This window comes from Xenia sp. Carnegie-2017, unplaced genomic scaffold (genome assembly GCF_021976095.1).
Source record: "Xenia sp. Carnegie-2017 unplaced genomic scaffold, XeniaSp_v1 HiC_scaffold_16, whole genome shotgun sequence".
Lineage (NCBI taxonomy): Eukaryota > Metazoa > Cnidaria > Anthozoa > Malacalcyonacea > Xeniidae > Xenia > Xenia sp. Carnegie-2017.
In genome coordinates, this window is record NW_025813469.1 from 8,477,704 (window position 1) to 8,489,994 (window position 12,291).

General features: G+C 34.8%; 2 protein-coding genes and 1 pseudogene across 2 annotated transcripts; 2 read left to right on the forward strand and 1 right to left on the reverse strand.

Annotated features, from left to right (window-relative positions):
- The first annotated feature begins 1,268 nt into the window (after window positions 1-1,268).
- On the forward strand, window positions 1,269-2,834 carry LOC124435977. The gene has a single exon (XM_046985908.1). The coding sequence runs from the start codon at window positions 1,269-1,271 to the stop codon at window positions 2,832-2,834; it is 1,566 nt and encodes a 521-aa protein (XP_046841864.1).
- A 374-nt stretch (window positions 2,835-3,208) lies between these two features.
- LOC124435978 (uncharacterized protein K02A2.6-like) lies at window positions 3,209-4,774 on the forward strand. Its single transcript, XM_046985909.1, has 3 exons — window positions 3,209-3,469; window positions 3,671-4,237; window positions 4,286-4,774. The coding sequence occupies exons 1-3, from the start codon at window positions 3,209-3,211 to the stop codon at window positions 4,772-4,774; spliced, it is 1,317 nt and encodes a 438-aa protein (XP_046841865.1).
- A 1,950-nt stretch (window positions 4,775-6,724) lies between these two features.
- Window positions 6,725-10,402, reverse strand: LOC124435979 (annotated as a pseudogene).
- Window positions 10,403-12,291: the final 1,889 nt, after the last annotated feature.

Consider the following 12,291-nt stretch of genomic DNA (forward strand, 5'->3'; position numbering starts at 1 on the left):
TACAGTCCTATGTATAAAAAAAGACAAAAATTATCAACCGCATTGAAGTACTGAAATGCAGCTGTCTCTGAACATAATAGACTAGGTTAAGTAGATTTTTTGCAGCAACTCGAGTTTGAGATAAAAAAAATTGCCACGTCATAAGCGTAGACCTTCTTGTTGAGGTTGGTGAGTTAAGATATTCGAAGACTTCAATGATTGCAAATATTCCTAATCAAAGCTAACCTCAATAAAGAAAAATCCCAAACGGTCAATACTTGCATAATGGAGAATCTCAATAGACACGTAATGATAGTAAACTGCAAAAAAAAGATCGAAGATGTCTTGCTTTGTTTACGTTTGGCTGTCAGACACATTTCTTCCAATGGAGGTAAAGCATTGTTACTAGTGTTGCCTAAAAACACTTGACCGAATCTGCCTGCCAGCAAAACGTGAACACAGCAAGTCATCTATACGACAAAATAATTGTCAAGCAAAATAGAATTGAAAACATGTTTCCAATCACTCGCCTCCTCTAAGTATTTTAATGTCCATCAGTAGCTGAACTAATACAATCAGGAAGCCTAACAGGACAAAAGCATTAATGACCATCTGAAAACTGTGGACATGAAGCAAGGCTCGCAACTTCGTACGGTTTTTAACAGCTCACACATTCTAGTCAAGAATAACAACATGCCTTTTGTCTCACAATACGACCATTTTTCAACATTGGAAAGAATAAAAAAAGTTTGTTTTAACGCATGAAAATTTAGATCACTGTACCGAGAGACATGTTAACCGAGTAAAAAATAAGAAGTAAATGCACAAAATAACATTTATTGTGTTCTTTTATAACTAAGGATTTTGTATATTTAGGCAATGTTTCGTCACAGTCATTTTACAGACAAAGACAGGGAATTACTTGGTGCTCACTGTATAAAACTGTTGCTTTCTTAGATAACTTCCTTCATAACTTGAAAGAAGAAGACAAATAAATTATGCACAGTATATGGCATTGTCATTGTAGATAATGACAACGTACATGTTTGCAGTCGGTTTAATGGTGTAATGCATCGCTGTCATTATGTCTTTGAATTTTTTTTATGTCGAACGTATAAACATTGTGACATTGCATGCCTAATTATATTTATATACTGTAATGACGTAGGTAATTCCTTATCTAATATGCATGTGTAATGTATATAAGAACCTGTGTTTATCTAAGCCCGGAATTAAATACAAGACTTATTACATGGTGGTAGCGATTAGGAAAAGTTTGTTCTTATCGAATGGCAGAAGGATTTTCCAGGCCAACACGACTCTCGTTTGAAGGCAACGTTGCTGAGAATTGGCGTCGCTTCAAACAGAACTATGAAATATACATTGTTGCTGCAGGACATAGTCGGAAATCAAAGAAAGAAAAGTCATGCATCCTCTTAAATCTAGCTGGCGAAGATGCATTTGAAAGATATAATTCTTTTACCTACAACGAAGAGGAAGACAAAGACGATCCAGAAATTCTAGTGAAGAAATTTGAAGAAATTTGTATGCCGCTTAAGAATTTAACATTCGAAAGACATTTATTTCGTACAAAGAAGCAAAGTCTGTCAGAGTCGATTAGTTCCTTTGTTACGGATTTGAAAAACATTGCTCGAAAGTGCGAGTTTGGTGACCTCGAGAGCGAACTCATTAAAGATCGTATTGTGTGTGGGATTAACAGTGATGCAGTAAGAAATATTCTAATACGCAAAACAAGTTTAACTTTAGACAAGGCTCTAAACATATGCAGTGCAAACGAATTGTCGGAACAACAAGTAAAAGATCTTACTAATTATCAAGATGTCGATGAACTGAAGGCTAGGAAGAATTTGAAAACCTCAAGAGGAAGTTACACAAACTTAAGTCAAACAAAAGAAGATAAACATCGAGGACAAAGATTCGTATTAAAGAACAATTGCAGAAACTGTGGAGGAAAACATCTTCCAAAGCAATGCCCAGCTTTTGGAAAAATTTGCCACAAATGTCATAAGAAAAACCACTTTGCTCGGGTGTGTCTAACGTCTACACTAAAGTCACAAAGAACAGTTCATGAAGTTAGTGATGAAGAATTGTTTATTGGTGCTGTTAATGCAATCAAACCTACGCAACAACGCACAAGCTCGAAAGTCGACTATCGAATGAATATTGAAGCTGTAGAAAAAAGCAAAGACGAGTGGTATTCTGAACTCAAGTTTGGCAGACATTTGGTGAACGTGAAGGTGGATACAGGCGCAAAATGTAATGTGCTTTCTAAAAAATTGTTCGATAAAGTCAAAGAAGCTGAGCAACAAGTTACCAAAACAAATACAAAGCTAATGTGGAATAGTGGAGATTCAGTTCAAACCTTGGGACAAGCAGTGATGACGTGTTCTCACAAAGGCAAACGATACAATCTTCTTTTCTATATAGCGACACACGATGTAAAGCCTAATCTAGGTTTACCTGATTGCGAGCGTTTGGGTATGGTGAAAAGAATTAAAGATGTCAAACCTATTTTCACTAGGGACGATATTCTCAATGAATATGCAGATCTCTTCGATGGCAAACTAGGATGTTTACTCATTAAACATCATATCAGTGTCAATCCAAATGTAAAACCTACAATTCATCCTCCTCGACGCGTTCCAGTAGCTATGAGAACGAAAATTAAAGAAGAGTTAGAACGAATGCAACAGATGGGTGTCATCGATCCTGTAGAAAAACCTACGGAATGGGTTTCGTCAATGGTAACAGTGGAAAACCAAACAAGTTACGAATATGTATTGATCCTAGACATCTTAATGAAGCCATTCAGCGAGAACATTACCCTCTCTTAACAATAGAAGAAGTCGTATCAAGACTACCTGGAGCTAAAATTTTCTCCGTATTTGATTCAGCCAATGGATTTTGGCAGATACCTCTAATTGAAGATTCCAGTTATCTTATACATTCAATACGCCTTTTGGCAGATACAAATTCAATCGTTTCCCATTTGGTATATCCTCAGCACCTGAAGTGTTCCAAAAAGCTATGCACCAGCTGTTTGACAGAATAGACGGTTGTGAAATTATAATGGATGATATCTTAGTATGGGGAACAACAGAGAAAGAGCATGATAAAAGAATTATCAATGTGCTGAATAGAGCTCGTGAAATCATTCTCAAATTGAAGAAAGAAAAAAACAAAAGTTAAAGTAACAAATGTAGATTACATGGGACACAAAATAACGTCAGATGGTCTTCAATCCGATCCTGAAAAGGTTAAAGCAATATTAAACATGCCAATTCCTAAAGACAAGAAAGATCTTCAAAGATTTCTTGGAATGGTTCAATATTTGGCCAAGTTTATTCCTTATCTTTCAGAAATGGCAAGTCTCCTCAGAGATATGTTAAAGAAGGAAAATGATTGGTGTTGGTTAGATCAACATCAAATAGTGTATGACAGAATCAAGAAATCCTGTGGAGAGAATCCTGTATTGTAATTCTACGATGTATCAAAAGATGTGACATTGTCCATAGATGCAAGTATGTCAGGTTTAGGAGCAGTTTGTCTTCAAAATGGCAAACCAGTTGCTTATGCATCGAGAGCTTTAACTGAATGCCAAAAGAAATATGCACAAATTGAAAAAGAGTTACTTGCAATTGTATTTGGATGTGAAAAATTTCATGATTAGATCTATGGCAGAGATGTCAATGTTGAAACAGATCATAAGCCCTTAGAGCAGATTTTCAAGAAGCCCCTTCATCAATCTCCATTGAGACTCCAGAAAATGTTGCTGAAACTTCAAAAGTACAGTTTGAAAGTCTCGTATAAGAAAGGAGCAGAACTTTATCTCGCGGATCAATTAAGTCGAGCGTATATCCAAGAAGAATCAGATGATCACTTAGAAGATTTTGAGATAAATGTTGTCTTGCCAGTAAGTGAAGAAAAAATGAACCAATTGAAGGAAGAGACAAAGAAAGATAAAGTAATGAAAATGCTACGACAGTACGTAGAAAATGGATGGCCAGATCTACGCAGTAAAGTCGATTTGGATGTTTTGAATTACTGGGACTTTAAAGAGACTCTTTCAGTACAAGATGATCTACTGTTTAAAGGAGATCGAGCAATAATTCCTGAGTCATTAAGAACTGATATGTTGAAAGCTATACATCAAGGACATTTTGGATCTGAATCATGCAAACGTAGGGCTCGAGAGTGTTTATATTGGCCAAAGATGAGCTTAGAAATAGAAGCAGAAGTTAGAAAGTGTGAAATCTGCAATGCCCATTAGAATCATCAACAAAAGGAGCCTCTACAATCACATACTGTACCACATCGACCGTGGAGTAAAGTTGGAGCAGACCTGTTCGAATTGAATGGTAGAAGCTATCTTCTTATGGTAGATTACTACAGTGGATTCTTTGAAATTGATTACTTGTTAAATACAACATCAAAGACAGTTATCACAAAGATGAAATCTCAAATTGCGAGGTACGGAATTTTCGAAGATCTTATAACAGATAATGGTCCACAATTCAGGAGTAAAGAATTTCGTGCATTCTCGTCACAGTATGGATTTAAACATACAACAAGTTCACCTGGATATCCAAAAAGTAACGGCATGTCAGAGCGTGCTGTACAGACAGCAAAAGCAATCATAAAGAAAGCAAAATATGATAACACCGATCCTTATTTAGGACTCCTTAATTATAGAAATACACCTAGAAATGAAATTGTTGGCAGTCCAGCTCAAAGACTAATGGGACGAAGAACTAGGACATTACTACCAATATAAGAGAAGTTACTTGAATTTCAACCATTAAGCCCTGTGAATGTTCAAGAAAAATTGGAAATGTATCACAAGAAACAAAAAGAGTTTTATGATCGAAATGCAAAAACACTTCCACCATTAAAAGAAGGAGATAAGGTACGTATAAAAACAGAAAAAGGCTTCCAAAAGAAAGGAATCGTGGAAAAATCGTTACTTGAACCAAGATCGTATTTGGTTACGTCTGATGGTACCTACTATAGAAGGAATAGAAATCATTTATTAAAGATTAACGAAGAATCGAGAAGTCAAAATACAGATAAGTCTTATAGTGAGAACAATAGATGTTATAAAAATCGTAATGAAAGTACTAACAACATTAATATAAGAACTCGGTATGGACGTCTAATCAAAAAACCTAATAGATATTCTTATTAGATAAAAAATAAGTTAAAGACATTTATAGTGTAAAATTATTTAAAAAAACCGAAGAAAAAGAGATGTGACATTGGATGCCTAATTATATTTATATACTTTAATGACGTAGGTAATTCCTTATCTAATATGCATGTGTAATGTATATAAGAACCTGTGTTTATCTAAGCCCGGAATTAAATACAAGACTTATTACAAACATTATGATTGAAAGTTGACTGCATTATCACATGAATACATGAATCACATGACTATACATTGATTTAACACTTTTTAAATTTCATTCACGGTCGTTATTTCATTATTCCGTTATCTTATTACTATAGATGTAAATTATTCCAACGGCTTCCAGTATAATTTTAAAGCATAAAGAGTGAGTTTATTTCATCCGTAATTGAAATCATCACCTTCGTACGCTAGAAAAATTTAATCAAACTTTTGTAGTTAGAAAGTGGGATGAAAAGCACCCACTGAAGAAAAGGAACTCTCCAAATGTTTATATAGAAGAACGCGTCTTTACTTTGGCAAACGAAATAGACATAAATGTTTATCTATTATTGATTTACCCCTCGTTTTGTGAAGCCCACCATTGCGTAAAATAGTGTCAGATACGTGCATGTATTACATATCTTTGTTACAAACACAAAAACGCATCTGCTACTGGGAGTTTAACATGAGTTCTAACGACAAATTTGAAAAACAAATGCACCTGGGATTCAAAATAGTGATCAGTTACACAAAATGACGCGGTTTTGAGCGTGGAAAAGCTAGGCCACTGCACCAACTACTGTACCACTCGGCGATATGAGAAACATGCCAAGCATATTACATGTCAAGAGCTTGAGACAGAATAATATTTATTGCAGTCTATTGCCTTGGGCTCACGTTACATAGTTTCTTTGATTTAGCTTGATAATGTCTTTGAAATAAAGTCAAAATATTGCTTTAAATCTTGTCTCTTGCTTTCTTAAATCGAATCTTGAGTTTACAAGATGATGTGTTTTATAATTTACTTTGACTTATGCTTTGTAACCATGACATCATTATTGCCAAGTTGAAGAAAGGGATTCACTTGAGGTTCATGTCGAGCTATAACATTGTTAGACAAGTCATGTTCTATGTAGGAAAACAAGTCGTGTAGTGACGTAAACTTGACGTCACCAACATATAGTGCTGTGAGCCTTAACAAGATTTTGTGCATGTTACAGTTGTATGGGAACAACTTTTTGAAATGTCGTTCATGTCTTCTTTTCAAAATGTCGTTCATGCCGCCTTTTGGAAATGCTGTTCATGTCGTCTTTTTGAAAAGTTGTCGGAAAATCATAATAGTAAAAATAAGGCGTACATAGAATTTAAGCGTTTTAAAAAATTTTTTACGTAATCTAGGTTAGGTCATGCATGTATCTATGACCAAACTATAACAAGAGACAAAAACAAATAAACAATATACAACGTCAGGCATTGCTATGTGGTGATTTAGGACGACAAAAAGCATGTTCATATTTAAATTGGGAAAAATAGAATAAAATTGAGCACAGCCAATGGCAAAGATAGAAAGAGAACTGTAATTCTGATGTAGGTATTTACCACACGATTGTCAGTTGAACAAATACTCTTGATTTTACGTCAAAAGAATAACCTTAATTGTCTGCTTTCAAACAAAATTAGGAATGACATAAATAGGTTAAAATTGTCCAATTAGAATATGTTAAAATGGTAAATTCACAAAGAGTTAAAATTGTCACTAACTATAGACTAAATTTTCAAAAAACAAAGTCTTTCTCGGTCATATCAATAGCCCAAGCGAACTTTTGACGTTGCGTTTTATTGTAAATTTTCTCAATAGGGACATCGTTCTTCAGACACCTAAATCATACATTTACAGTTCAAGAATTCAAGTTAACATCAGATCAATCAATAAACTACGATTTTTAATTTTAATATGATGGATATGAAGATATTTGGACCTTACCAAGCAATCGATATTCTCGGATGAAGATAATTTAACTTGGATGTCCCAAGAGCAATTTTCTTATTTTCATTCTAATCAACAACAGCAGAACATTGTGAAGACAACAATAAATATGAATGGCCAAAAAATATTTTCAAAGTGGTTTTTGGACTTTTATAGAAACATGATATTTCATTTGGTAATACAAAGTCAATACAAAAGGCTTCTCAGACGTTGTTTTATAATGCAACAGTAATGACTAACATCCACAATAAATATTGATATACTAAAAAGACGGGATATGTAAGTGATTTAAAATGTGCGTGCTAACTAAAGCAAGAAAAGGATACACCATATGAAATTATGTAAAGCTGAACAGGTGTGGTTGTCTAAGTTCACCAGAACGGATCTGGTAATAAAAGTCACGATATCTGGCCACACCAAGCATGCATTTACTTGTAGCGAATCAGAGAACAAATTGACTTAAAGAACAAATTCAACCAATTCTGTAACATGTAACAGCGAATACATACCTTATCTGTTTGTGAGACTTCCAGTTTAAACAATTGTTCCTTTAAACGTTCTATGGCGACCTTTTTCCTTTCGATTTTCCTTAAAAAAACAGTTGTTTAAAATCCTTTATCACGGCATCAAACATATCAACTCCAACACTAATGCATAGAAATACAAGTTTTATCATCTTGTAGGACATATGGTAAGGTACATTGCAAAATATTTCTCAGTCCCATTTGTAGAGTTTGACTTTGAGAATCTTAGGAAATATTGAAGTTTACTGGTTTCTTTAGCGTCGTATTTTAAAGACACATACTTTGCAAGTGTTACTGAATCGCTTCCTTTAGCTTCACGTTTAAGATCCCTTAGTTCAACATTACCATCCTTTATGGCTTTTTTCTTGTCGTCAATCTATTTCAACAAACATTATTTGATCTACATAATCTTACTTGTCACGTATGATATCACGTGTTTATCACGTGAAGGTGGAATATCCACAAGCAGACTTTACCTTTGCTGAAGATTTGACATGGATTGTTCAAACGTCTTTGGAACGGATCGCCACACAAGAGAGAACGAACGTAAAGCTTTAAAGTAAATTGTAAACATAGTTAACACACGATCATAACTAAAATTAACTGTCCTCGCATTTTACTTTTCACAACCATAAAATTTTTTCTTAAGTCTTAACACAAAATTTTTCATGCAGTCCATGTTCACAACACTACACCTGATGGTTACATAAGATGGCGACAGCTCTTTTTGCGCGATTATAACCCAATACTCTTGCTGCAACATTATCTTCTAACTCAAGTTTATCCAGCTGTTCTTGTAAGGTCATTGATGCATTGTATGTACGGAAGACCTTGGCACTGAGGCCTTCCATTAGATCTGAGAGATGTTTGTTTAATGATGTTGTCTGAGGAAGAATACAGACTATGAGTTAGATTCAGTCAATAGATATTTTAATAATAAATTAGCGAATGTTGAATGTAAATCGACAGCAAATAATGGAAGCAATAGCTTTAAACTTCTCAACTCACAGTCAGCCTATCGAACAGGTCATCTCCGTCAGTTTTCCCTTGCTGAAACAATTCTAAATTCTTAAACACCTACGTATAGAAAGTAAAATAGAATTGCTGAACACTAATTAGAAATAAATTAGAATGGCAAAACACTTATATGAAGTAAATTATAATGACTAAACACCATTAGAAAGTAAATTAAAATGCTGAAATCCCATGAGAAATTATATATTAGATTCACTGAACACAAAAATAAGTAAACTGAAAAGGCTAAAAACTGTTTTTGATATCTACACTTTTATCTTAACACTTCCAACTATATGCATGATCAAGGCTCACAAACCATTCTTCATTTTTCTCAAAATAAGAAATGCTTACAACATTAAACTTACATCACAACTAAATTTTACCTTTTTTTCAACAGGTACAAAGTTGTGATAATGAATGGAATCTTTACCCAGAAAATCAAACTCAACTACGTATTCTTTGTCCTCGAGTTGTTTATGAAGTTCTTAAAAATAGAAAATAAAAATCACAACAAAAAAAAAGATGGATGCTTTTGGTATGGTAACTAAAACATGTCTTTTTGTTAAAAATGGCTCAAGTTTTCGAAAGTTGATGCACCAGATTAATAAAATACTGACTGTTAGAGATAGTCACACGTTAAAATAAAAATTGCTAGTTAACGCGATCAAAACGATGTTTACTAAAATCATCATCAACAGTTCTTCTTGGAACTTCACTAACTTTCACAAACTATAGAATATAGTACCAGATTCAAACCATTTACTATAGTTGTTCCACAATTTTTTTTCTCGTATTTGTTATAAGATAAAGTAAACATTTATATTTTGTAAACAAACAACAAACAGGAAGAATAAGCGTCAGCATTTTCGTTTTATGTGCCATAAAAAAACTTCCGGCATATTTTTTTCTGTGTCAAAGAAACCAATATGTATGTATAGACAAAAAGATTATTTTAACACGTTGACCTCATCACGAGAAGCTAAAATGCAGAAGGTGTGTGGGAAAAAGACTGGGTTTGCCTCAAATTTGATTGTTTGCCAATGGGAATTGTCTGTTCAATGCATGTTCTATTGCATTAGTTGGGAATGAGACTCTCTCTATTTACTTGAGATTCCTCACTAGTTTTGAAATGTTTGAAAATGCAAAATACTATTCTACCCATCCTGTCATCGAGTCCCAGCATAAAAATGGTGCGTTCACTTCACTTAAAAATGCCATTGCCATGTGTATATCCGATGCAGCTCTAACCTCTTTAGAAAATGCGAATGAAATTGCAGCAGTTTTACAAGAAGCAGTGGAAACAGCAAATAATTACACCTTTTCATCCTTGATGTGCATGTTTGCTTTGTCCACAGTAATCCAGTGTGCTATTAGTTATACTACCCAATTTCTAATGATGCTGAAGTGAAAGGAAATTGGGATTCGTTTTCTAAAATGCTCAATTGTACAATATATCCAAGAGATTTTGTTAATGGGAGTGCAATTGACTATGTCCATATCTTTCGTTGTGCTACGATGCCACCTTCTTATTTGGTAGATCAAAAAATCCCATCCACCAAAAATCATTTTGTTACTTTGTTTTTAGAGGACCACCTTTGAACATTGCTTTTATTAGTCTTACCATCTTTACCATTGTTAGATAAACATCTTTGCTGCTGTTGGATAAAGATCACCTTTGAACATTGCTTTTATTAATCTTGCCATCTTTACGGTTGTTGCATAAACATCTTTGTCGCTGTTGGAAGAAGACCGCCTTTGAATATTGCTTTTATTAATCTTGCAATCTTTACGATTGTTGGATAAACATCTTTGCTGTTGTTTTAAGAAGACCACCTTTGAACATTGCTTTTATTAGTCTTGCCATCTTTATGGCCTTTACAAAAGGAATCCTCGCTGCTTTTCAAAAAAGACCATTTGATGGGGCAACAAAGATGGGGAATTATTTTTTTGTAGTGAACTGTCTTTTGGTTATTCACTGCAAAAATAACATGCTTCATCTTTCTCTCACTCCTGTGGCAACAATCCTGTGATTACAGAAAGGTACGGAAACTGCGTTGATTTTACATCAGACACCACAAGGTAAGTAAAATTTTTATTCTTCTATCCGAACAGAATTAAAAAAATGGCGATATTAGAATTTTTGTTAGATGAGATTATAACCAAATTATTGGTATATTCTACATTAAAAATGCCGGAATTCGCTTTTCCGAGAGTCTAGATTTAAAAATTTTCTGGCGGAGCATTCCCCCCACCCCCCTAACGTTGCCTCGTGCCGAGGGCACTCGCTACGTCACAGGGCCAAGGTCAGCCCAGAAGCTGGATCCGCCCCTGTACCCTGCAGTTCGCTTGCTCTTGAAACACAGCAGTTAGGGCGGAAAGGGTTAATTTCACATCTTCAAACATTAAAAACACTCTTACGCCAAGTTATAGCGATTAGAGGTAGAACGGATTTTGAATCTAATATTCATCAGTTCAATCTTGATAAAGCTATCAACGACAAGGCACTAAGACTTTTACTGGACGAGAACCGATACGTAACTGCACACGACATCCTGGACGAGCAGATGATTGTATTGAATGCTCGAAGACATTTGATTGTTAAAATTGTAGCGAGAGAATCATTTTCAATTCTAGCAGACGAATCATCAGACGTATCTAAGAAGGAACAGTTGTCTTTCTCCGTAAGGACCTGTGATGATAATTAGGAAGTATTGGAAGATTTTGTTGGAATTTATGAATGTTTGCAAGGGCTTTCACCTGATACATTACTGTACTACACCAAAGATATTCTTCTCAGATGTGGTATGGAAGGTCACAAAATGGCAGCTATGGGCTTTGATGGGCTTCAGCAATGAAATCCCTCGAAAGAAAGCTCAACGAAGATATTGCACCAAACGCAATTTTTGTTCCTTGTTTCAGTCACTGCAATGAACTTATTATACAGGATGCAGCTAAGCAATCTAATTTATTGTCTACGTCACTGGATTTATGCCAATCCCTGTATGCAATCGTAGGTGCCCATCCAAAACGTATTTTATTGTTCGAAAAAATACAGGCAGATTTTAGAAATGAAACAGGAACAAACGATTAAAAAGTTGTACGACTCCAGAGTCTTTCTACAACGAGATGGACAAAAAGAGTAAAGGCTGCTGACGTCATCTTCGAGAAATTTCCTGAACCACATGCAACCCTTGAAAAATTGCAGGAAGATCCTAGCATTTCGCCGGACACAAAAGCAAAGATTAGAGGAATATTAAGGCGACAGCTGTCTTCCTTAATCGTCATCTTTAATTTAAACGCGACAAGAAAGCTATTGACTTTACTCGAGAAGCTTTCTAAATAGCTCCAAGCGGTTGATATTTTAGCTGAGTACGCTCTATTTTCAATAAGACATGTCCTGCAACGTCTTCATGAGATGAGAAGCGAAGAAGAGTTTGAGCGTACACTTGATGACGCTAAGAAAGTTTTTCGTGTTATGATGTCGTTTCCACTGGAATTTAGTGAAAATTTTGGCACTGGCAATAGACTAAGAAAAGTTCCAAGATGGATGTATAAAGAAGAAATGTTAATAACAGAAAGCCTTCACGTCACAG

Coding starts and splice junctions, on each gene's coding strand:
- LOC124435978 (XM_046985909.1), top strand. CDS start 3,209: ATGGGACACAAAATAACGTCAGATGGTCTTCAATCCGATCCTGAAAAG. Junction 3,470..3,670: donor AATCCTGTGGAGAGAATCCT/GTATTGTAATTC, acceptor TTTCATGATTAG/ATCTATGGCAGAGATGTCAA. Junction 4,238..4,285: donor GCTTAGAAATAGAAGCAGAA/GTTAGAAAGTGT, acceptor CATCAACAAAAG/GAGCCTCTACAATCACATAC.
- LOC124435977 (XM_046985908.1), top strand. CDS start 1,269: ATGGCAGAAGGATTTTCCAGGCCAACACGACTCTCGTTTGAAGGCAAC.